Source organism: Amblyomma mixtum, chromosome 9 (genome assembly GCF_055824585.1).
Source record: "Amblyomma mixtum isolate Tamu chromosome 9, ASM5582458v1, whole genome shotgun sequence".
NCBI classification, from domain to species: domain Eukaryota; kingdom Metazoa; phylum Arthropoda; class Arachnida; order Ixodida; family Ixodidae; genus Amblyomma; species Amblyomma mixtum.
In genome coordinates, this window is record NC_143020.1 from 40,255,939 (window position 1) to 40,283,088 (window position 27,150).

Here is a 27,150-nt window from a genome sequence, read left to right on the forward strand (position 1 = left end):
GGAGTAACCTGGGCCAATAATACTTTTGTCTAATCCGCGCGAGTGTACGGCTGACTCCAAGGTGGCCGGCGGATGGTGCATCATGACAGGCACTCAATATCTCAGACCGCAGCTGTGATGGTACGACGAGTAGGAACACTTCTTCGCTGTTGGCAAAGTTGCGCTTGTAGAGAACACCAGACCGTAAAGTGAAGGTGTGAAGCCCTCGAAGAAAAACACGCGGAATGGGAGCGTCACTGCCTTCGAGGTAATCGATGAGCGGCGCCAACTCCGTGTCCGCCCTCTGAAGCTGCGCCATTTGGGTGGTACTAACAGAGCCCAGGAAAGGAAAATCATCGGTGGTTTATTCGGTATTGATTGGGATAGGCGCGCGCGACAGACAACCGCATCCTGATGCTTGCGGCCAGACTTGTAAACTACTGTTAAGTCGTATTCTTGCAAGCGTAAGCTCCATCTAGCCAAGCGTCCTGAGGGGTATTTGAGGCTCGCCAGCCAGCATAAGGAGTGGTGGTCGCTTACCACACGGAAGGGTCGTCCGTAGAGGTACGGTCGGAACTTGCAGATGGCCCATATCACTGCAAGACATTCTTTCTCCGTCGTAGAATAATTGGTCTCGGAGCGCGTAAGTGTCCGACTAGCATAACTGATGACCCGTTCTGCACCGTCTTGCCACTGGATCAGTACTGCACCAAGGCCAACATTGCTGGCGTCAGTGTGGATGTCCGTGGCAGCATGCTCGTCGAAATGGCCGAGTATCGGAGTGCTTTGCAGACGGCTGCGAAGCTCGACAAATGCAGCCTCTTCGTCGGTCCCCCACAGGAAGGGCGTGTCGTCACGGGTCAGTGCGTTCAGCGGCTCCGCGATTTTCGAGAAATCTTGAATAAAGCGTCTATAATAGGAGCACAGGCCTAAAAACCGGCGAACGGCCTTCTTGTCAGTTGGGCGTGGAAAACCTGAGACGGCAGCAGTCTTGTCAGGGTCCGGGCGAACACCTTGTGCGCTGACAACGTGACCAAGAAAGCGAAGTTCCTCAAAGCCAAAATGGCATTTCTCGGCTTTGATGGTGAGTTGCGCGGATTTGAGCGCTTGTAGCACAATGCGCAACCATATACATTCCAAAAAGTTCTCGGCTGTTTGCAGTGGATTTAGGATGTACTACACATGGCTATTTTTTTCATTACAGCAGAATTTTTTATCGCCTGATTTATTTTCGGGGTTCCATTTACGCTAATATTAAGCGCCAGTTCCGCTCCGAAGAAGAAACAACCAAGCACAAAGAGGACACTCTGTACCATAAGAGAATCTAAAATTCCTCAGAACGTTCACGCATTTCTTGCAATATTACACAAATAATATCCTTTCATTCCTTCGATTACGGCTTACAGTTCATTTTCCAACAAGGAAAGAGCAGGCAAAAAGGCGTAACAGGAATCCTGACTACAGCCTGCGGTCCTATACAAAACAAGAATTAAAAGCAATAAGAATGGGGTGGAGCGCATATGGCAGGTTGTCTCAGATCATGAATGGCAGTTTGTCAGAAGAGTCTACAACAGCTCTATCTTACCGGTGCTCACCTATGGGGCAGAAACGTGGAGGCTAACAAAGAGGGTACAGCTGAAGTTAAGGACAACGCAGCGAGCTATGGAAATAATAATGATATGTGTAACGTTGTCCTTAAGTGTAACGGATTGTATTCCAAGAGAAGGCAAGCGTAGCTGGGGGCGGCAGAAAATCAGGTGGGCGGATGAGATTAAGAAGTTTTAGGGAATTGTAAAACACACGTTGCGCTTCGCAATCTTCAGCGGCTCGCGCTCAAGGCGAAAGACGGCGTCAGCCCCTGAATGATCTGCTGCTTGTGTTTGGTCTTGAAGACTCCGCTGGCCACCCATTGCGACGTAGAGCGCAGTCGGAAATTTACTACAATGTATATATTATTGAATGTTGACCTATAAGGGTGTTTTTTCTTGTAAGTGCTGAGGCCATTTTCCCTCACCACTTTTCCGAATCTCACATGAAAGCAGCCATTTTTCGGACTATAATAAACATGCACATTAAGGTGAAAAAGCTGTATTGTACATTAGCTTCAATTGTCTTTCACATGCACACCATAGTCAAACCATGCCGGCGGTCGACGCATGCGCTGATATGTTTTTAATTTCACTCATGGCAGCTTTGTTTCTTCGCAATAATCATGCTTTGTTGAGAGGCAGAAGCGCCTCGCCGAGTGTACACGACTTTTCTCATGGCTGTACACTTAGAATGTGTCAATGTTATAGCAAAATGCGTGCTCCTGAGAGATCCTAACGTGCGTTTGTACTGTAGATCTCCTGCGTTCTGTGCTATTTTTCTTGATCGTTTGAATGCAGAAAGAGAAGCCAGTATCCACGCTGTGTAAAACGAAATGAAAAACAATTTTACGAGGAACATGCACTCACTTCACACATACCACAGAGTGTTGTCATTGTTCCTGTAACAACAGTTTATTGGTTTCAGTAGCGCCGACAAATTGTTTGTTTTTACTAATGAACAAATAAATTCCTCCGCAGATCCTCCAGACCCACTCAACCTGCGCCTGGAAACTGTTACTCCGAATTCCTTTACCGTGACCTGGACGCAGCCGGAGGGCAGGTTCGACTCCTATTGGGTAGAAACCATGATGGACAGCAACGGCAGCGGTGCCTTTCAATACAACCACGTGGGCTCCTGCGCCTTTGGGGCTCAGCTCTCAAACAACCAGACACGGCTTACCTGCGACAAGATTAAGCCCTGCACAAACCTCACATTCAACTTGCGCACACAAGTAAACGGGCCCCCGAGGCGCAGATCGAAGGGTGCGACCATCGCAAGATTCTCTATTCCAAGGAAAGGTAATGTGCCTTTTTGTCATCGGCAAAAAAATCGCGACAGGGAACCCTCACGAGCTTATTTGTAGATGGGTCTGTTCTCGAAACTGACCCATAGGTAGGCTTCGCACCAGTGAGTGAAAGCTCACTGCGCATCGAAATAACGCAGCGAAATGATGAACGGACAACAAGGCGTATTTGATATTCGAAAACTTGACCTGGTAAGATGTAAACTGAGCCAGGCCCTTCTCCTATTAGTAATTAAGGAATAATTCCCTCTTTAGTATCATGTGAATGCTGCCGTACTGCTGAAAAATAACCACAACTCCAAATACGATTCTTTATCGCATCGCACTTTAATTCCCTGGTCCTAGAACAAATGTTTTTTTAACAGCGGTGCTCCTGGGAAGGCTGGATAATTCCTTTATAGCGTGTGTCTTCGGTCAGGTGAATGGTCACGACCAATTTCTTCATAACCGCCAAAAAGTTCATCTTGGAGATCCTCTGTACACAGTGCATTGCTGTGAAGTTTATAAAGGTAAAAAATGAGCATATCCATTTGCGTGTTCAGGAAATTGTACCACAGAAATTAGATGCAAACCTGATTCCATCGGCTGTGAAAACAACAATCTAAATCAGAGCCTCCTCTGGGCGATATGTATGCAGGTATCTGATAAGTTGCGGGAATATTCCGTGCAAGAACAAAGGATAGATTAAAGAGTGCACATGAAGCTTTGTGCTTGGTTTTTCTGCTGTTCTCGGCTCCAAAGTGTTCGCAGTGTATTGTCAAACCCTTTCAATAATACGCATTTGTTCTTCTCGCCTATACACTTGTTTGCACGATGCGTTTATAGGATCAATTTAATTACTCGTGCGCCACATGGTACATCAACCGTTTTTCTTCTTTTCCACTAGTCCCAGAACCACCGAGGAACATTACATCGGCCCGTACAGGGACTTCAGTACGGGTGCAGTGGCATGAGTCCTCGGCACCCGTTCCCCTTTACTTGGTTAAAGTCTGCGAGTGGTGCGCCTGGGGAGACTCAAATTGCTGCTGGACCAAGAACACAACGAGCCCGTTTGTAGACTTCAGCCGTACTGGCGACGAGGATTATTCCGTGCAGGTCACTGCCGGCACACAGTGCGGTAGCGAAATCATATGGAGCCAAGCAACCACTCAAGAATTCGTTCCCGGTAAGATTTAGTCTTTTCTTTTATGCGTTAGCGCTACTCTCCTTAGTTACTCGAAATCTTTCTGCATGATACTGTGCGATGCCGTCAACCACCACCCGCCTTTGTACTCCCCTCATTTTAAACTCAACAATGACTCACTCGTCACGAGACAACCCAGCTATACCCGACAAAAGCTGCTCATACCACCACCCACCAGTTGTGCACCCTCCATAAAGCCTCCGCCATCTCTCCACTCACCTTTGCTCTCCGCCCACCATGACCGTCAGAAACTGCCACCTCAAACCCACCTCCCATCAATCGAAGCTTCACCAATCGCCCAATTCCGCCCTTCGAAACGAAACTACCTCCAATCATCCATTCGCTTTCACCACCCAGATGTCTGCACACAGGCAAAGCCTACGTCTCACTGAAATTTTTAGCTGGCGGCGAAATACAATCATAGGTGCTACTGGAAGGCGATCATTGTACCTTTAAAAATATAAAATGTATAAGGTTTACTGCTAAAGCAGATACCTAGCATCCCCTCGTATCGTAGACTGCGTATTTTTCTTTGCGAGGCAACGGTGGTTGAGTCGTTGTGTCAACAGTGGCAATGCAAAACACACGTTACGACAAGTTACAGTCGAAAGCATGCAAGAAAATGTCGATACTGCGAGACTGTAGGCGGACTTCACTGTTAACGTCACTGTGCACATCACTGCAACGTTTGGATGCACGTCACGTTCACTGTGCGCTGAACTCTCAACAATAATTTGTCGTGGCTCACCTCACAAAATTGAAAACGGGTGCTTTTAAGCTAACTTAAAGTTCTTACTGAAATAAAGATTATTATCTGAATTGTTTATGGTGGAAGCAAAAACTATTTTTGGAGATCATAGTTTTACAGTTGAAGGACATTCGTCCACTTAATATCAATTGACAGAGTTCGCTAAGGCTTTCTCCTCAACACAAAAAGCGGGACGCAAGTTAATGTGATCAAAGAAGTGATCTTAAAGGCCAATGGTGTCTCCTTCAGGCCAACGCCGATGTTTTATCAACGTTGTAAGAATATGAGAGCTTCAAAAATATATTGCTGTCCCCTGCCTTCCGTGTAACAATTTTTTCTAGAAAACTCAGCAATTCATTTTCAAAATGCAAGTCACGCCATATCCCACATATCTGTGTGTAGCCAGGGATTATGCATCGGTTTATTAAATGGCGGCAGCCGAAAAAATAGTGAAATCTAACGTACAAGGTTTCAATAACTCAAAGAGTGACTGAAAAGTGTCTCACCAGACATAAATTGTTTCTGATGATCGATTGCAAAGTCAGGAGTTTGTAGTCAAGGAAAGGGCACTTCATTTAAATAGGCAGACGATGTTCTTGACAAATGCATGAGAAAGACACTGAATGAGTGTGAGCTAAAATATGTTTCCGGTGCGTATAAACAGCATGCTTTTGCAAGGCTTGGGGGAGGGTGGAAGGGGGAGGTCATTGCAGAGGACAAATGTGCACCTATAGTGCCCTGAGATAGACAACCCATCGCGCTTTCAAACTCTGATGCAGTACTGCAAGATACGTGCAGGGAGTAATCACATCATAGTCTACCTAACAAGGCCCTTTTCCAGCCAAAAGCCTCTCCCAATTTCCGATCCCTCTCAAGTGCCAGCTACGCCCTTTCTTACCACCCCACTCTTCCTATCTCATCCGCTCGAAGAATTAGAAAAAACAGCGCAACGGAAGCAGAGACAAAAGAAGGACAAACACCAGCGCTGACTAACAACCAAATGCATATTGCTACAGGTATGTAACTGAAATGGCACGAGTAAAAACACAAGAAAAACAACGAGACAAAGATACCGCAAAACCACACAACCTGACTCAAAAAAGACACGTCACTGATTAAGGTACGCAAGTTCCTTAGGTAGTAGATTTATCAATCGGCTGCTGACACAGGTGTTCCCGACCTTTTTAATGTGGCGATCTCCGAAATGAGCCTCGTGGTCTCATCTTTTTAACGAACGATGATAGTGGTCTGATTCAGATCCGCTGCGAAATCTTTACACTCCGCACTATGCGAAGCAAGATGGGTTCTGCGAGACTTGTTCTCTGTATCTTTTGGTGTTCACGTATCATTGATGTAGCGTCCCGTATCACCGATGTGGAATATACCACAAGAGGTCGGGATCTTGTAAACGACACCAACACGACCGTGGACAAACTTTCGCTTATGCTTCTTTTGGCAGCCTTTTTTGCTTCCATCCTCGTTTACACGTTTGCACATTGCGCTAGGTTTATTCCTGGCTGAGAAAACCAGCCTAATGCCTCTTTTGCTCACTATTTTCTTTGATTGTGCGAAGATTTGTGCACCTACGGGATACACGCTGTTTTCTTTCTTTCTGCCTGACTCGCATCGGTCCGCTTGATCTTTCGCAAAATTCATTCAGCAAGCAGAGACTCAGCAACATTTTTTACCATCTTCTTGGGGTATCCCGCTGCAGATAGCCTGTTCACCTGTGTGTAGAAACAGTCTTTTGTCTGATACACAGACGATATTTGCAGTGCGGCTCTTAAGCGTGTCTTGGCGATACCGCGCTTAACAGCCTTAGAGTGAGCCGACCGGAAAGGGAGAAGGCTCGTCCTGGACCGCGGCGAGTATGCCCAACAAATATGGTTGTTAGAAATTGTCAGTTCCATGTCTAAAAATCTGAGCCTATTATTAGAGAGAGCTCTGAAGTCAATTGGAGGTCAGTAAGTTCATGGCGGAACATGTCAAAAGTCTTTGCAGCTGTTTGCTGTGCGTCATTAGTGCGATACAAAATTAAAAAGTCATCAACATATCAAATTATTTTAACAACAATCGCGTTATCGAGCTTTGTTCGAAGACGTCTGTCATAACTTGCTAGTAGTAGATCACTTAGTACAGGAGCGATGCTCAGCCTTTGCATCGACTGCGTTGGCGTAACCAAGCTCCAAAACGCATGCGGAATGGACGTTAGCAGGTTTTTAGAATTGCTAAGATTTTACTAGAAATCAACCTTTGTCACTCTAGACAACATTTTTTTTATCCAAAAACGAGGAGCCTGCATTGTCTCGAGCATCGCTCCTGTTCTAATGATCTACTACTAGCAAGTTATAACAGGCGTCTTCGAAATAAGGTAAATGACGCGACCGTTGTTAAGATAATGCGATATGTTTATGACTTTTTAATATTGTATCGCACTAATGACGCACAACAAACAGCTGCCATGATTTTTGACGTCTTCTGTCATGAAATTAACGACCTCCAATTGACTTCAGAGCTCCCCTCTGATATAGACATGGAACTGACAATTTCTAACAACAATATCTGTTGGGCATACTCGCCGCGGTACAGGAATAGCTTTCTGCCTTTCCAGTCAGATCACTCCAAGGTTTTTAAGCGCCTTATAGTCAAGGCATGCCTAAAAGGCGTACTGCAAAGATCATGTATGCATCAGACAAAACACAGTTTCAGCGTACAGGTGAAGAGGCTATCTGCAGCGGGATACCCCAAGAAGATGGTGACAAATGTTGCTGAGTCCCTACATGCTGAATGTACTTTGCGAAAGATCAAGCGCACCGATGCGGGCCAGGCAGACAGAAAGAAAACAGCGTACATCCCGTAGGTGCACAATGTTTCGGACAATCTAAAGAAAATAGTTAGTAAAGGAGGCATTAGGCTGGTTTTTTTCAGCCAGGAATAAACTTATCAGATTCTGCAAACGTGTAAAGGAGGATGGAAGCAACAAAGGCTACCAAAAGAAGCATAAGCGAAAGTTTGTCCACTGTCGCGTTGGTGTCGTTTCAAGATCCCGACCTGTTGTGGCAGGTTCTACAGCGGTGAGACGGGACGCTGCATCAATGATAGACTATGTGAACGCGCAAACGAAATAGAGAACAATTGAGTCTCGCAGAAACCATCTTGCTTCGCATTGTGCATAGTGTAGCGGTTGCGAAGTGCATATGAATTGCACCACTGTCATCGCCCGTTATAAAGATGAGACCCCGAGGCTCATTTCGGATGCTTGCCATATTAAAAAGCTAGGTAACACCTGTATCAGCAGCTCATCGATAAATGTTACCTAAGGAACTTGCGTACAGGGTGTCCCAGCTAACTTTATCCAGGTTTTAAACATACTCCATTGCCCGTTAAGATGAAGCGACGAAACGCTTTTTGCTGGCTGTATCTTGGATCAAGTGCACTAATTTTTGTATTCTAATTAAGCGCATAATTAACCTAGATTAATAATCAAGCTCGCAAGCAAAGAAGTTCTGCAGAAATTCCCAATTAGAAGGTTGCAGAATGGCCCCGCAAATAATCCCATTCAACAATTTTGTAACTTTCCATCTATTAATAGTTTTGTCAGCTCACTGGAGATGGCTGCGGAGAACTAAAAAGAACTACGGCACGTGCCCCATTGCACGCCACGATTTCAGTGCTCTGGAACGTTTTGCATACAAACGAACAAATCATTGTGCCGGGTATGTTGTCGCCCTAGAGGTTAGGAGGCAATGACGCATGCTTTGGCTGAGGGATTTAAGCCAGCAAAATTGATAAGCGTCTGCTTCTCAGCACAAAGAAAAGCCGCGCGGGAATCATACCGCCGCCCTATATCTGACAGCCCAGACCTGCGTCACTGCCGTCACACCTTTTAACCGCAGCAAAACCGGCTCAACATGTTAATATCTCTAAATATCCAATAATTATGAATTAAGCAGATTTGAAAAATTATTGCGACTTGGTTTAAAAACAGGCAACAGTATGGATTTGGTCGTGTCATTTAAGGTGCCTGAGTTCATCTTTAAGCCCTGTCTAAAATTGGATAGGACACCCTACATAGATTTCTCTTGATAGATACTGAAATACCAGAGTGCCTGTCAGATGCGCTCCACTCTTGTTCGAGTCTTTATTCTACTCTCACGGCGGTGATATGCGATAGCAACCTGCTCAAAGTATGTACTACCTTACCAGTTCCAACGCTTTACTACCTATCATAAAGTGCTGTTCTTTCCTGAGACCATTGAACGTTTCTTTGTTTTCTGCAGATTAATTTTTATTCCCTTCTTTCTTATTTACCTGTCAAAGTCCTAGAACAGGCTTTGCAAATCGAATACAAGGGACAAATTTGAAATCATGAAGGGAGTCAAAACTGAGCAAATGCTGCCACTAAAGATTGCAAATTCATTCAATATTTGAAACGCTTACCTCCTATTACAGATGTAAAGTGACAGGTCGCTGCTGAATTTGCACCAGTGTCCTTTGAAAAGTTGCTGTGATCCTTGGAAGTGTTTTAAATTTTAAAAGGATACCTTTAAATCTAAATAAATGTCTCTGGAAACCGCTGCTTTCCGAGGCACATCAATCGTTAGTTTCCACGTCTACATATTTGACATGTTTGCAGTTTCGGGATCCTGGAGGTTTTAGACTCAATAGTGCGTGGTGTAAAAACATTTCATGCTCATAAACGTCTGTACCGAAACAAAATGCTCCAGATTTAAAAAGTAGTATACAGCTTATAAAGTTTTTGAGCCTTAAAAAAATCGTCGGCTTCTAATTTTGTCAGACAAGGCTTAATTCAGAGGATTAAGGAGCACATAAACTCTCGTTATATGCAACAGTGACACTCAGCTTCAAGCGCTTTCAATTTCTCTTTGCAGTGCTTACTGATGTGACCAGCCTCCATTTGGTAGAGGTCACCAACGACTCTTTCACCGTGACATGGAAGCGTCCAAAGAGCCGCTTTGACTACTACATTGTCAAGGTTAGCGAATATGAGACCAGCAATGGAAGCATCAGTGGCAGTTATCATCGCCTGGGGTCGTGCGGAAACGGTACCATCATCCATCCTGACCAGACGCGAGTGACGTGTGGGCAGTTCGAGACGTGCGGAAACATCAGCGTGACGGTGCACACCCACAGAAACGTGCCCAACGAACGCACCTCTCCTGGAACCACACTACGGGGTATCTCCTTAACCAGAAAAGGTATGATGTTAATAGTTTATTGTTTTGGGGGTCTAACATCCCAAAACGACTCAGGCGATGAGGGACAAAGTAATGAAGGGCTCCGGAAAGTTCAACCACTTGGGGTTCTGTAACGTGCACTGGCGTCGTAGAGTAAACGGCCCTCTAGCATTTTGCCTTGATCGAAATTCCACCGGGCGCGACCGTGATCGAACCTACCTCTTTTAGGTCAGCATCCGAACGCGGTAACCACTGAGCTACCGCGGCTGGCCAGGTATGAAGTTTAACAGCGAAAGCAGATGCACGCAGCACAAGGCAGAAGACTCCTCATGCCGCCCCTACAGCTTCGAAAAGCAGCGCTACCCCGTGTCCAGACCACGCAACAGGTGGCCATCGAGGAGGTGCTAAGCGCGCATTGGATGGGATAGCGCTGTTGCTTAGCGAAACTAAACGTTACCGAAACTAAAGACAAATTACGGTTAAGTGGAGAGAAAGAATTCGGACCGAAAGAATCATCGCTTGAAAACAAAGAAATGTGAAATTGAAATTCGGAAGAAAGTGGTGTAAATAATTCGGTTTGGTTTGGTTCATGAGATTTAACGTCCCAAAGCGGTTAAGGCTATGAGAGACGACGTAGTGGAGGGCTCCGGAAATTTCGAACACCTGGGGTTCTTTAACGTGCACTGACATCGCACAGTACACGGGCCTCTGGAATTTCTCCTCCAAAGAAATTCAACCGCCGCGGCCAGGATCGAATCCACGTCTTTCGGGTAAGCAGCCGAGCACCATAACCACTGAACCACCGCGGCGGATCGTGTAAATAATTCAGTATAGAATTAAGTAGGAGCAGGGCGATCCTTCTTGCTTAATATGGGGGGAGGGGGGTGAGTGTTGGAAACATTAAATACGTTCTGGTACACTTTAAGGATTTCTGTGCTGAAATCAAAAAAGCGTTGCGTGAACGTTCTAGAAGCCCCACATTATTTCCCCTAGTCTACGAATATTTAAAACAAACAAGCTCAACTTCGCTTGCGCCGCGTAAATTTTGCGAAATCAACCTGATGCCAATTAGCGAAAATTTGCGTCTCGGCCGTATTGTACACCCAGCCCGTTTTGTTTTGAGAGAGCTTTTAACGACCAGGAAGGTCCAAAGAGTGTAATTACTTTTTATCCCACAGCTCTCTTGTTTCCTGCTAAACTCTGGCAGAAAAAAAATCGAGGCTAAGGTGAAAGGTGGCTGAAAGCTGTACATTCCCACCATGTTTACTTCTAACAGCTTGCTCACAGTAGCACCAAAAGGATAGTCCTGAAGGCGTTAGCTGAGATCGTATTTAAAACAAAATTTTTATAAAGGTTTTGTATAGTAGCGTTCTTATACACAGCTTGGCCACGCATGTGCCGAATTGCGTCCATTTGGCGGCAAAGGGTTTAAACAAATTTTAGCAGCGCTAACTTTTAGGACGAATACACAGGGGACATGACAGGACGGGCGCTGAAAAATGCATAACCAACTAGCCCTGCAACGTGTTTTACTAAGGGTTTAAACAGATTCGCAAGGAATACAGGCCACATCGGTGGCCTTTTTTTTTACATTAAAAGCTGCCCTTCAGTACGTGAATAGAAAGGCAAATTATAATTAAACTCCAAGAACACATTTTTCTCAGCAGAAGATTTGGATCAGTGAGATGTCTGTTCTACCCATATTCGTCTATACTAGATGATGTTTCTCACGATCAGATACATTTATTTATTAACGTGTCAGAGAGACCAGGGTGCGATCTGCGCATCGAACGCCTTCAATGTTGACGGTGAGCCCAGTTTCAAAACTTTCTTATGTGCGTTGTTGCTTGAAATATAGAACGTCAAAAATACGAATTTCAAATATCGTTGATTTCCTTTTTTCGGATGCACTATAAAAAGTGGGGTTGCTTGAATTTTTAATGCAATTAATATAGACCCAGTTTGCATATTTGATGACGTAGAAGCGGTTAACGTCATTTTAGCGAAGATACCATGGGCAGCGAGAAAGCTTTGTAAACATGTAGCGCAAAAACGCTGACACAAAGTTATTTGAAATGCGCAATTTTTTATTTCGGCATTTCGCTCCGCACCGCGATAAAGAAAGTTTAAAAGTTGGGCTCCCTTCATTAATGTCGGCCATAAATTTCGCAGAATAGTTTGGTCTCTAAAATCAAAATGAAAAAGTTGCTAAGGTAAATGTACTGATTATTCTTTTCGTTGTACAACCTTATCACATTTATAGTAGACGCCTCACTTTACAATTTACATGCAGAAACCGCGCCGAAGTATTTTACACAGTGTTTCAACATCCATTTGTAAAACTAAAAAGGAATCCCCTTCTAGAGGCTCCAGCATAAAAACTGTCTCTGCCTTATTCGAAATCTTTTCCCACAAAATAACGTGTCTGGAAGAACAGAATGTTTAACTTCTATGTGGCTTCAAGTCTTAAACAAAATATGGAATTTAGAGGTATGCATGTAATATTTCCACACACCTTTTCACCTCAGTTAAGCTATTAAGTGCGTATATGTTTTTAGTCTCTGGCATTAGTGGTAGAGCGCCGCCGCGGTGGCTCAGGGGTTATGGTGCTCGGCTGCTGACCCAAAATACGCGGGTTCGATCCCGGCCGCGGCGGCTAGAATTTCTTTGGAGGAGAAATTCTGGAGGCCCGTGTACTGTGCGTTGTCAGTGCACGTTAAAGAACCCCAGGTGGTCGAAATTTCCGCAGCCCTCCACTACTGCGTCTCTCATAGCCTTAGTCGCTTTGGGACGTTAAACCCCATAAACCAAACCAAACCATGAGTGGTAGAGCAAGACAAGATGGCGGACAAAGAACCGATGCACACACCGCAAGCGCTTTCTTCCGACTAAAAGCTTCCCAGACGACAAAGGCTGATGTGACATGAAAGGACAAACAGGCGCATGCGCCAGAAAAAAAAAAAAACCGTGAGTTCTCTCATGTCAGCTTCGCCTTGGTTGTCTGAGAATCTTTCAGCATAAAGTTAGCATTTGTGGTGTGTATCTGTTCTCTGTTAAACGTATCAGTTTTCGATAACCCTCATTCCAAGGATCACCGATACCGACCTGCCCAAGTTTCAGCTCTTAGTTTGTAATTACTGGCATCCGAGAAGAGTTCTTCTTTCAGTAGCATGCTTGCTTTGACAGAGAGTTCAAAGAGACTAAAAGCGAAAATAATTGCTCTAATTACGTTATACTTTTTCGGCGCAAGTGGCGCCGTCGGAGGGCTTCTTGACTGAATAGTATGAGCAAAATAACTTTAGCTTCACATTGTAAAGAATAATAGATGATTACTTTATTTGGTCGAAGTGGAAAATCAATGCATACCTTGTGTCGTCCTTGAGATGTTTGTTTGTGCTCTGAAGAATGCTTATTACTTTATTTCGTCCATCCGCGGACGGAATTCGTCAACTCCTTATGCTGCCTGGCGAGCCTGAAAGGCCCCTCAGGATGCTTGGAAATGTATGACATTTGTTTTTCTTCGGCTGCCTGTTCGTGCTCCCAGCGTTTGTGCCCTCCATGTCGCTTATGCGAATACCGGAATACCATTCGATATTAGCTGCAAAGCCAAATAAAAGTAAATAATTCTTGCGACGCGTGGCACATTAACACCATAATTTTATATTTATTACTTTATAGTATATTTATTATTTTATATTATTACTTTTATATTTATTACTTATTACAGAAAAGCCGTTTCTTTAAGCTAGTTCCGTTCAATATTTTCCCCGGTATGAGCAGGCGCACTAAATCGAGTTTTACATTGGGGATTATCTAAACGAAATCCTGTAATTATTGCATGCACTCTCGGGGAAGAATCGGTTATTTAATGCATAACGTTGTACCTTTGCATAAAAGCCCATTGTTTACGTGATGGTCAAAATGCAGCTGAGCCTCCTGACGTGGTCAACCTCACGCTGGCAGCCATCGATACGAACTCCTTCAGCCTGAATTGGAGTCGACCGAAAGGTTGCTTCGACTCTTACTTGGTTGACTTCATCGACGAGAACCACAGTAGGCGCAGCCCTGGACAACAGCGTTTCGGCACGTGTCATAACAACACCATCATTGGTCCGGAGCAGACCAGTATCACTTGCACACAACTCGAGGCGTGCACTAATGTGAGCGTGAGAGTTCGTACGCGCCGGGATGGACCTACTACACGCACCTCTGCAGGTGTCATGCAGAAGGGTATATTCATCGCCGCAGGAGGTAGGTGGCATTTTCTTTATTTCCAAGCAATGAACACTTTACTAAAATTGGCATATGGGCATGGAAACAGATTTCACCACCGTAAAAATACACATTCCTAGACAGACAGTATCATCCGTAAGTCAGAATCACCTTCTTACAAGCCTATATTTGAAAACCTCCACACTCTGAATGTGAAAGTAAGTTTCTATTGCGTGCCATTTGCGAAGGGAGATCTAGGAAGAGGGAAGATATACTGCGATATAAGACGCGATGTTTGATAGGAGACGTGCATAAAGCGATCTTAGATGGTGCGAACACCTAAAAGTTGTGTAAGAATATTTTAATTCTCATGTTAGCCACGCTGGCCCATTCAGCAGCGATACCATACGGCAAATCTGATTTGCCAGTGAAAGCCTAAGCGAGTAGCATATTTGACAGTGTGTGGCCTCGAAACTCACCCTTCGCAGTGTCACGGCCATAAAACGGCACTAATCAGGCTGCGAGCTTAGAAGTTATCATGGTCTGAGTAAAGCTGACCGCCTTCATCAATTCTCTAACTTCGTTTTCCAAACTGTTAGCACATAGAAAGTTGACATAATATTTTGACTTCAAATGTATAATCAAATAAATGAAATAAATGAAATGAAAAACCGCCACATATGGCCGTCAAAATCACTCTATCTATTATCCTCGCTTCCTTATACATTCCAAGAAGCCCCGTTTCGGCACATTGCAAAGGCGCTGTACCTATCACGTTGTCATGATTATCGGGACGTTTTCATTTATTTATTTTATCCCGTGACATGCTTCCTACGTTGAATTGATGGCAGAATGCTGCCGGAGAAGAAAATTTGCCTACTGGTTTAGTGTTGAACTATGACCAAACTAATGATTTCTCCGAGATGTTCTTGCATTTTGCGTGATATCTGTGTTCACGTTTTTATCCTTGGAATACGCCGCACATCCCTCTAAATTAAACTCTAATAAACGAACCCAAAACCCAAACCAACTATAATAAACGAACCCGAAACTGAGCTGGTAGATCGAGCGTTTTGAGCACTTTCGGTTAATAGCGAGGTACAAATAAATCCAACAGGCAACAAAAGTTCGAAGGACGCGGGCTATTTTTGATGGAGACACGCCTACAGCTGTCTCAGATCATGCGGCTTAATGGTAGTGTCGTCCCCGCGGAATCTACCTTATGAATGATGAATGAACGAACTTTATTTCCATCATCAGGAGGCTCACGGCCGGGGCCCAGCAATTAGGAGGGGGTGCCTCCCAGCCGGCTCTCAGCACCGGTACCTTATCAAGTCAGTGGTCTGTGCATTCCGAAAGCCCGCTCGCTACACAGGGAGCGGCCATCCAATCGCGATCATCATCAGCATGACATAGGCGCGGGTCGAATGCTAGGCAAGCGGAGCAATGAGGGGTTCGCGCCGGTAGGGAGCCTGGACATGCGCGCGGCGATTTTGAACTTTCGTCTGGTTCGCTAGGCGGCGCTGACACGCAGTTCTAAGTCCTTTCCTGTGCGGCGCGCTCCGTTTACTTCTGTCCGCACCTGTACGTTTCCGCTTCTTTTCCTCTTCGTTTGGGGCGCACGTAGCGCCATCAGGCGAAGCCCACTAAAACCACTCACTCCTCCTCCTCGCTATGTACACCACTGCCCCAACAGATAGCGCGCGACGGTAGCGCCTCCAGCTCGTCTCATTGGAGGGCAGTGGGGCCGTGCGGGGACCGAGGAATCACGCGGTGAGCGGAGAGCAACGTAGAGCACACGTAAGGCGCGTTCACCACGAAGCTTGCGTATTGCTGCCAGTTGGTTCGGCGCTGAAGCTATGCTGGCGTTCGTGGCATCGGGTTTGTCGAGAACGGTGTGGCGACCAAAGCTATCGTGCATACCTTAAAAGGCGGAGCTTGAGTTCCTCTCCAATGTTTCAAGCAGTCTGCGTACTTTTCGTTCACTGTAACACGCTACCCTTTTCAAGTGCACTCTACTCCAAACTGTACAAACGAGCTGATTTTTTGTCATGCGTGACTCTCCTTTTCCTTCAGCTGCCTCTCCCTTCTTTAGGAATAAAATAGTCCTTCATTTTATTTGAACTTTCTAGTACGCACAAATCGCAGCGCGATATTTATACTTAGTAACTTCTCTCGTTTATCCAGTGTGTGTTTAATGAAATCAAAGTTTCACCTTTGCTTTTTTGGTTATGAAGGAAAGTGTCTCGAATATCACTATTTCGCACATCTATCATCACACTCAACATCTTCGAACAAGAACTTCTATATGAAACATCGCACATTTTAAGCATTAAATGGTTTGGTTTGGTTTGGTTTATGGGGTTTAACGTCCCAAAGCGACTGAGGCTATGAGAGACGCCGTAGTGAAGGGCTCCGGAAATTTCGACCACCTGGGGTTCTTTAACGTGCACTGACATCGCACAGTACACGGGTCTCTACAATTTCTCCTCCAAAGAAATTCCAGCCGCCGCGGTCGGGATCGAACCCGCGTCTTTTGGGACAGCAGCCGAGCACCATAGCCACTGAGCCACCGCGGCGGCCTTAAGCATTAAATGCTTTTAGCTCCCGTTGTCGGCAGTGTGGTGACGTCACGCCGAGACCGAGAGCCAACATCCGGGCACTGTATCCCACTCATCCGGGCACTGAATTCCACTCATCCGGGTACTTAAACAAGAACATCCGGGCATCGCGCGAGATTTAACGAGATTCAACAAGACTCTCTAAGCCCTCCTACGGGACCGGCATACAAGCGCCGGTTGCTCTCCAAACGAGTCACAAAAAATAACTGCTGCCAGTGTGTTCTCAATTTTCATCACGTATCACTCGAGCTGCGCATTTGATAATGCACGGAATAATAATTTCCGATTTCTAATAACGTGTGCAAAAAGCACATACATGCCACGATACACTTTGTTGTCGTACGTGATCTGTGCATACTCGCGCATGTAAAAGACCGGCCGCTGGGCCCTCAGGTCATGCCGTTTACCCCTCTGGCAGGCAGATGAATACACGCTCGCGGAGTATTCGAACGCGCTGCCTATACATTCTTGTCAGGCCTGCGTCTCGTCGTGTCCCGTACGCTTCTGCATCGTCCTGCATTTCAATGCCGCCACCGTCACAGCTGCTTAAGCCGAGCAATGGAGCCTGATAAAACGAGAGGTAGTAAGCGTCTTGCGGAAAGCGATCGCTTTTCGAGTGATACGCCACAGAAGAAGACTGCTCGCCCCTGCCCTGCCGACAACGAACACTAGACCCATTTCAAGATTTTGACTAGTACCATCTACAAGCAATGTGTTATGCCTGTAAACATTTCATGTTTACTCTATTCTCGGTTACGGGAGAGGCAGATATTTTTTTTCACCGCAGTTATAATCTAGATAAAGTAGCCGTGCATCTTTGATTGTGTAATGCATTTTTTTCCACATTTATTACTATGATAACGAACCAACGCAACCACCTGCACACCACAAATGACACGAGTACCTTTACGCTGTAGTTCAAGTTTGTCGTCAAAAACGTGTTTAACCAACGAACCTGTATTTTCTTTTTTTTTTGTTCCCTAAATTATTTTTTCCTCCTGTTGTATTGCCACGTTCCTGTGTCATATTATGGCATTTAGTCAATTTAGTCCACTTCCTTAAGCAATGCCCTCCGGCCCCTCAAGGTATGTAAATGAAAATTAAAGAAATAAAGTGGTCCTTCACAGCACACTTCTGAACAAATGTAACCGATTTATCGACGCATTTCCTCAGTAAACTTTCCGCACCTCATGATTTATTCGAAGTGAATAATAACATATCACATTTCTGTAGGTAGGTGCATTAATATTTGTTTTTGTCTTGAAGCCCGCAGTTTCTGTGGTCTAGGACGGGTCATCGATATTTGCTGTAAGATGAATATACTCACCTCTTATTCACCTCTGCTGTGTAATCTTTAGGAGAATTTGTGTATCTTGAAACTTTTTCGAAGTTGCGCTGGCTTGTTCCTGCCGGCGCAAGCAACATGATTTTATGTTAATTCTGTTTTCTCTCCCCAACCGTAGCTCCCCATGGCTTCAGCGTCCGCGCAAGACGGGTGCACCCCTTCCGGGCACAAGTCACCATCTCTAACATCAAGCCATGCATGGTAGGAAACTGCGAAGTGGAACTGCAAATTTTCCGGTACAAGCGAATAACTCCTTGCGGCCCGGAGATTCAGAAACCCTTTCTTATTGACCTGCCACGTGTCCCTTTGAGCAGTCGTTTCACCATCGTTGTCACAATAACAAACCGTTATAATGGATTGAGCTCTAAGAAGAAAGCCTTCGTGCCTGGCTTTACTGGGTAAATTAAGAACGGAGATTAAATTTTCAAATACTTTACGCATGTTAAAAAACGAAGACGTTCTATGAGGGCGACAAAAGTAATGTTTGGGGTTATAGCCCCAAAAAACTGGCTATAGCTCAGAAGAGATGCCAGGTTAGAAAAGACGAATTGATAAGGGTGCACTAAATAGAAATACTCGTTGTTTGGTCGGTCAGTCAATGAATTATGAGTAGGTAATCACTTATTTGACTGATTGATTAACTCATTGAATAAGGTTTTAACTGCTGAAGTGTCGGTTTTATTTTCACCGTGTTGGTGACATCGAACTCCTTTGGAATTTGCGTTGTTTTTCTGTGGAGCATAAAATTCACCATGAATTCATTACGATGTCTTTTCAAATACTAAAAGCAGAAATCTGGTGTAAATATTAACACGTGTAGCCATCATAGCGACGCACAGTTAAGAGATCGGTGACCATTAGCACACTTTAGGAAGTTCGCACTGTGGTGCGGAACATTTGCAACCTTCACCTATTATCACTCTTGCTAACGGACGACAAAGGTCGGAACGACCCGCTAACGTTATGCTCCTCTAAACCTAACTTCTTTCGCCTGAGCTACCCATCGTTAGTGTGATATTTTGTGCCAGGCGTGAGACGTAAAATATGAACGTAGGGATACCGTATTACGAGCAGATGCCAACTTCTCTGATACCGTCATGACGTCAGGCTTATACATCACACGCTAAGTGCACCAGCAATCAGAATACACTGCGCTTTCGTGTACATCAGCTTTGGCCATGAGCCCAAGTAAGTCGTGTTTTCATCCGTAGCCGATGTCGCAAGTAAGAACGAACATAGGAGTGAGAGTTCCGCAAAAACCTAGAAGCTTCTGCATTTAAAAATCTTTATTCCCCAGAGGTGAAACGTCGTGTCAGGTTCCCACAGAAGACAGAGATGAATGCTCTTTTGCTGAAATGCTGTCATGCAGAAGCACGGATAAAAAGCAAGACGTGTTTTGTGGCGTTCAGGTGCCGGACAAGCTAGAATTACAGTGCGTGGGGGATAAAAATGAGCCAAAACTAGAAGTGTAGTGCTGCACTTTGAGCTGGTTCATTGGCCGTTTCACTTTAAATGGCAACTGCAGAAGTTCTAGAATTTGACTAACGTGAAGCGGACAGTTGTAAGAAACTTGCAGGTAAAGCTTCCAAAGCGTTTTGGGGCAATCATTTGAAATGGTGACGTAATCACGAACTAAAACCGCGAAGGTATTTCAGCTCTCCCTTAGCACACAGCGCAAAGTTGGGCCCGTAGATGGCGTCATATGAGGTAACGGCATGTTTTCAACGAAGCTTTCCTTCATGGAAGGCAAGAAAAGATTACCTAGAAGGAAGGCAATCAATGTAACGGAAGATAAAGCTCGCCGAGCCTTCTTTCCCATCATTTAACGATGGACGGCAGGGTGTGGTGGACAGTACTGGAAATCTGAAATCTTATCGTTGCTGACGTCCCATCGAACAACTTTTTCGTCCTCCTCCAGTGCTATAAGAAGCCTGAAATTTAATCGTCAGTACAGTTATCATTTTCATTGATTACGCAGAAATCTCGTCTTGTAATCCTACAGCGTATGCAGGTTTTATTCCTTGAATAACAACGAATTCACAATAAGTGATGAAGTTTTCCATTGCTGAAAAAAACGCGGCAGAAGTACAGGGTTGCATGAAACAAACAAACAAATATCAGCGCTGACTTTTATTTACTCTTGTTCAGGACATTGCCTTTCTGAACACTGATTTATAGTAAAATGCAAAAACGTAAGACTCGCATGTTTGACTGCCCCATCTTCTTGATCGACAATATATCCGATGTTCACAGGTGGGGATGTGACTTGTGACGAATGATAAGGGCAATTACATCATGTCGCTTATTTAGGTCCTTGTTTGTGTGTGTGCGCTTCTATTCTTGCAAAATTTATCTGTCGCATTTCCTAACTAAAATATTTCTCGCTAACAACCCCTCGCACCATCTACAAATGCACAGTTACAATGTATCTCGCGCTTTTTTTTTTCGTTGCCTGTCAATACATTTGCATTCACAGCCTAACAAGTTACTTTCTTGAAAATATGAGACTTCAATGAATAAAGAAAGAGAGAAATGAAATAAAATCTATGATATTCTTGCTGACCCAATTCCAGCGTCCACTTTTGAATCGTGCAATCGTAATGCATTTTTAAGGCCTGAAACCTATTGCTTACTAATAATCATAGCCCCGTTGCTCTTAGAAATTATTCTCGTAAACTCTTGCAGCTCATCACAAGTAGGCACACTCTCAATTCACTTGATGCTAACAGGTATCTTAATTAGCGTCGGCATGAATTCAAGTGTGGTCTTCGAAATTTAACACTTATATCAGAAGCAGTTCTTGATTGCTCTTTATTACAGAGGTCCGAAACGATGTTTATGATGCTCTTAACACTGTCTTCAGATAACCATTCCGACCAAGATTTACTCAACAATACCTTTTAGGTTAAAGACAGCAGGGATAGTTTGGACCAATTTATATAGATCAAAGCTTGACGATACTACAGAAGGCTAGCTGTAGGTGCAAGAAGGAAGTCGTGTTCATTGCGATTGCCTTACGTTGTCCATCTGGGGTCGTTTTAGGCCATTCAAAGTACTTAGTGCCTGATACAAAATAAAACCCATTTTCTATGGCATGTTCAATTATTTTTAGCAACAAATGCGACTGAAGTTCAAACTTGTGTCCGCCAGCTGGAACGCCCGAATAACGTCTTTCATCGCAAATATTCACATTTATGCTAGGAGATAATGTTTTACCAGAGTCAATGTATTCGATTTTCTGCCGAAAAAACTTGAAAGAATTCCTACAATATTGTTAATAAATTATATCAAGGTTTGATTTTGCGTACTTTATTCGACCTCAAATTCCAACAAACGACGATTATTTATTTTTATGGTCCGAGGGCATCTGTGGCCAAAGAGCGCCATGGCACAAGGTCTTTTTCTTCTACAACACTCGCGATCTCCGGCACCTGGATACATTATTCTCCACAGGCAACGATTAAGGGAGAGAGTTGATTGAAGTTTAAGTGGTTAATCGCATCTTAGATTGGTACGCTGCTTTCTTGTACATCGATATTTCGAGAGCAAAGGGGTAACAATACCATTAGAGAACGGCTCAATAACTACTACAACGACTTATAGTCAGTGCACTTTTTTAATGCGTGATGCAAGAGATTGCTCTTCAGATGAGCAATGAAATTCCAAGACCCTGCTAGTAGGTGGATTTCGAGACACATACTGCCTCGCGCAAAATATTGCAGCGCCCGCGTGAAGTATTTCCCAGTAAAGATGCTCTTTCTCACAAAGAACCCAATAGCTTGAATCAGTATGCACAGATTGGCGAGTTACCATTAAACATCCCCGTTTCTACACTGACATGTGAGTAGTTGCATTTTGCCGCCTCTACATCTTACCCCAGGTCCTTGCGTATAGGCAGCGCCAATAAAAATTAAAGATGATCGGTTTCGTCATTGTCCAGTCACTGATACGCAGACTGTAACAAAAAGATAGCAATGACGACAAGAAAGAGAAACTTAGGATAAGCACCCATGACGACAATATAAGAAGGACCAGCCTACGAAGGAATTAAACCAAACCAGCATACTTCGAACGATATAAGAAGCGGCAAAATTCATTTATAATGATAGCATGTTCTTAAATATTCTGTAAAATGAACAGGAATCTCGTGCCCGTCCGGAACGGATAATCACTGTGAACGATAGCTGTAATTTGTTTTATACTGATATATAATCTCAGGTTAATTTGTAAGGAATAAGCACATTCTAAATGGACTCCTACGGGGAATGTAATGCAGCAGTATGAATTCATAATTCGGTTAACTAGCCTTTGAACAATACTTAAGAAAAATGCGTGAGACGCAAACTAAGGCAAACGGACGAACGCGACAGGAAGCACTTTTCCTTTTTCATCATCAGCATCATCAGCCTGAATACAGCGACTGCAGGGTAAAGGCATCTTTGTGAGTGCGGGTAAGATACACCAGATTTATACTTTTTGCTTGAGGGACTGGTCTGAATGCCGCCTTGTTCACTTGTTCCCCTGCCACTGGGGACTTGCCTGGAACTAGAAGCTCTTGTTTCCACACAAGGGCACAGGCTCTGCACCGACAAACGTTTCCCACTCAGCTGCTAATCTTAACCTAAAAACACCTGAAGTTTATGAACGTTGAATTTGCTTTCGCCGTGTGAAAGGAAGTATAAGAAGAAAGTGCCTCACTACCGTTCTGCGACCTCCATCTCTTACACCTACAAATAAAACGCATCCAAGGACGCGGGATACATCAATTCGCCGATATGATGGACCGGATGCCGGTGAGTAGCCCCTGAGGACGAATACAACACTACAGCAGAATTCGTTCGTGTGCACGCCCACACATAATACACTGTTTCGCTTTTCGTGACAATATGCTTAACCCCAAATTGTTACGCACGATTGTTCTGCGTTTTTCGTTGCTAGAAGCACCAACCTTGTGATATATAAAAAAACAAAACCAATTCATTTTAGGTAATAAAGGTATGCAACGCAATGAAACATAATTGACTCTTCGGACTTGCTGGAACAAAACATCCAGGTATGCTTGAGTCATAAAACTTAGCGTTCTGAAAACAATGAAAAGTAATGGAATGAACAACTTACGTTAAGTTAGAACAAATTTGACAAAATGTGATTAATGAGAGGAAATGAGCTCAAGCACTGCAACCTAGAAAATAACGAGAACCAAAGCAGCGCTTCTGACACGATGAGGTTCCAATCACGAAAACTGAAAGCTGTCACGCGGCATTCATCTCGCCCACTGGCACCTTTCGCGCGCTCTTTCTCTACGATTTCTGGTCCTCTAACAAATATTCTCAGTCGGTGTGAAGATGTATAGTGAGGAAATTAGGAGAGGTCCAGAAGGCTCCCCGTTTAGTTTCTCACGGCTTATTGATAGCGACCTTAAAGGATTCGAGAAGATTACGCGCTTGCTTACCTTGATGGCATCTCTTTTTTTTTAGCAGCCAGGAGGAGCCTTTACATTGCTGTCGAGAAGTGGTCACCCGCTTGCAGCAGGAAGGCGTAACTGGTAGTGCAGAAAAAAAACCAGCTGGAATGCCTAAGACACGCTATTGGCGGGTGCTCCCCGAAGGCCACTGGTGACGAAGTTCCATGTGGTTCATGAGTGCCCCTGGAAGGTTACGAAGACAAACATACGGGCGTTACAGGGCCTAACTGGCTATTACAATAGCTACATTATGAAATGCTTGGAGAAAACAGAGCCAATTCCGATAGTTTATGAAGTAGCTCTTCTTTAAAGAGGGCGTTAATCCGTAAACCGATCTTGAGAGCTCGGGACTCTGGCCGCTCATTTTGCAGTGCGGTCGGTGTGAAAGAGGCTTGCGAGCAGTGCTCAGTCAGTGCGAAATGCTCAAAGAAGGGAACCCGGTATTGCTTGTGAGCCGTAAACTGACAACCACAGGGAAGGCATGTAGTCTACCGGTGGATGAATGTGCCTGTGTAGCCTTGGTTACTCAAAGGCTGCGTTGCTACTTAGCGGGGTGCCAGTTTTTTGTAGAGACCTACCACTGCTTTTGAGGTAACCTCGATACATGTCGCTGAAAAATGGGAGCTTCTACACCGCAGCCTAGTACTCCAGTGATACAACCTTGCGATCTGCTACTGAAAGGGGCGAGAAAACGGAAATGCAGAAAACGTCAGCAGGAATTTCTCTCGGTAGCGCTATGTGAACAGTACTGAAAAAAAAAAAATCATACGGGTCTACTCTCGTTACACCGAACTTTGGGCAATAGCTGAAAGATTATATATATTTTCAGATTCTACTCGTTGAGTTCTTCTGGACGGTATATCGTAGTGTCCTATTTTTGCTTACAAATAAATAAAAAACTGTAATTAAGAATCGTAACTAGTAAAATATAAATATGTTGGATATAATACACCGATTATGATTCGAAACTACAGATTACAGTAGAATATTTTCTCATGATTAGGTAATTAACGGCAATTATTAACATGCGCAATTAGTACAGTACACCTGTACTCGACACAAGCTATCCAACGTCATATTATGACAGTGTACCGTAAATACTAATTTTCAGTCACAGTTAAATAACTGACGGTAAGTAATCGACAGCAATCAATTAAGACTTGTAATTAGTGAAGTGTAATTATATTTCATGCAACCTATGCAGCGATATAGGAGCCGATATTGTAGCGCAAAGTTCAGTTTTAGTCATAATTAACTAATGAGCAGTAATTAAGATTTATAGTTTGTAAAAAGCAATGGTGCTCGACATACGCTATCCAACGAGATATGACTGTACATTGTAGAGAAAAGTTCATTTTCTAGAAACAATAAATAAATTGCAATGCGCAATTAGTACACTTCCGTTGTACTCGACCTAAGGTATTCAGTTTCATCCCGTTATAAGGAGATAAAATTTTGGGAAGGGTTCCGCCCAGGATTGAGGGTGACCGGGCTATCTTTTGGTTAGCACCACCATGTTCCTAATGCTCGTCTTTCTTAAGCGTACTGTTAGCCCGGCTTAGTAGAGCCCTAGTGGGTAATTAACATCTTGCTTGTTGCAAAACGCATTTTGACCTTGTCTAGGCTGAAGGTCGTTCGTTGGTAGCGCACCGGTGACGTGTTTATTTTTTTTTTTCACTTTTGAATCTTATTTGCGTTCAACAGTCTAATAACTCTTTACTGCAAAAATTGAGCGGTTTCCTTTCACCAAAATTCAGAAGCGAGTGGCTTCGGTTTCAAAAGAGAAACAAGATCTGAACTGGGTGCACCAAGCCGGATATGCACCGAAGCAGTTGAAGTAAGGGCTGCGCAGTGCCTCAGTTGTGCGCCTTGCGCTCCTTGTCCTAACGGCAGCCATTTCTCCGAGGTTTGCTGTGCACTACCCTGCTAGAGGTATGGGCTTGGCGCAGGTTTAAACGCCAATGCATGCAGAAACAAATTTGATCAAGAACGGGCACTCGACTAAATCTGGGCCCATGAACTGCGTAATGGCTTAGTTTTTCGCCCATCCATCAAGTGGCGACACCAGCGTTGACGCGGGCAGCGAGGACGATCGGCGACGGGGAAGACGGGCAGACGAGGCAGAACCAACCGAGGATACAGTCGTCTGCGCGGCGGCCCATTTGACTGCATGGCGTCTTTGTTAACACGCAGACTCCGTGTGTTTGCGTCTCTCTTAGTCTTTGACGCGGAACTCGGGAGATTTCTGACGACGGCAAGGTGACAAATGCGTTTTTGCATAACTACTCTGCTTTTCAACCAGTCCAGGCTGTCCACGCCGGCCGATGCCTTGAATAGCGCAGTTAGCGAGGGGCATGGCCACGACTTATACGCTTCGTCTAGCGGTTAGTTTCTCATGCTTGCGCGTTGAGCTTTACGGTGACGTGGTTTTTTATGGCCCGAAAAGTATACAACTTCTTTTTAGTGATATTTGGTGATGGTCGGATTATATATGCTCAACTTGAAAAAAAAAATGGGCAAACGCATCGAAAATGACCGTTCCCGTGTATTTAGAACGCGAGCCAAATTTTCAAGATGGTCGCAAAAAAAGTAATGCATGCAAATATCAAAAACTAGAAACTTCTGCTTCGAGACTTAGTCTCACTCTCTAGAGAAAAAAACGCATTGCACCTCTGTAGTGAAAACACGAGACTGCGCTTTTCAAAACGACAAGGAAACAAAAACTCCTAGGACTTTCTCAAAGCTTCAAAACCATTATCTGGTGCACCGCAAAACTTCCTTCTACGCTTCTGAAGACATGAATTGCACCCTCGAATTTGTTCATAGTGCTCCGAACACACTGTAAGCGATTGGTTGCAAGCCCGGGTTGTAACCCTCACTGTGCGAAACACTTGACGAACAAAACGCAGAGTTAACCCTTGAGTGGAACTTACAGCCTTCGGAGGGCAGAAAATAACACCGGGGAATGGAGCAATGCTTTTAAATTAATGGGAGATATCATATTATATTCAGTGCATCAATGTTCCGCATGCGAGGTTCGCAAAAGCATGTTGCCCTTGTTCGTAATTTCGCCGCTCTCGCGCGTTTCGCATGATCGCACAGCATTTGTGTAAGGTTTATCACAGTGACGCCTGCTCGTAGTTTACATTTGTCAGCAGATAGTGCTCGGGGGGAGCGACAACCGCTGCTTTGAGCAGTGTTGCCGTAACACCAGATGCACAAGAAGTGGGGAACGAGCTTAGTGCTCGTTCGAAATGGCGATGGAAACTGTGTCGTTTCTTTTTCTGTTTATATGGAACAAAATAAACGTTCATACCTCAAAGTACCTGGTGTCTTTTTCTGGATTGGCACTGTTTGAGAAAAGCCGTGGCGTAGCAGCGCTGATGGCCCTTCAAGAGCGCCCGCAGTGTAATTTTTTTCCACCGAAATAAATAGACCACCATGGAAGACCATACAGACCCGGAATATTGCTTCATGAGGGGGCGGAACACCGCAGCTCATGTTAGC

At 44.4% G+C, this 27,150-nt stretch overlaps 1 protein-coding gene across 2 annotated transcripts in view; it reads left to right on the forward strand.

Annotated features, from left to right (window-relative positions):
- LOC149328816 (tenascin-X-like) overlaps positions 1–21,346 on the forward strand; it is a 41,864-nt gene extending 20,518 nt beyond the window's left edge. For both annotated transcript variants that reach the window (XM_089559778.1, XM_089559779.1), the window contains 5 exons: positions 2,547–2,867; positions 3,759–4,037; positions 9,696–10,022; positions 13,929–14,252; positions 18,298–21,346. In XM_089559778.1, the coding sequence (XP_089415904.1) occupies positions 2,547–2,867; positions 3,759–4,037; positions 9,696–10,022; positions 13,929–14,252; positions 18,298–18,581 (1,535 nt within the window). In that variant the 3' untranslated portion in view covers positions 18,582–21,346. The remainder of the gene's footprint in view (positions 1–2,546; positions 2,868–3,758; positions 4,038–9,695; positions 10,023–13,928; positions 14,253–18,297) is intronic.
- Positions 21,347–27,150: the final 5,804 nt, after the last annotated feature.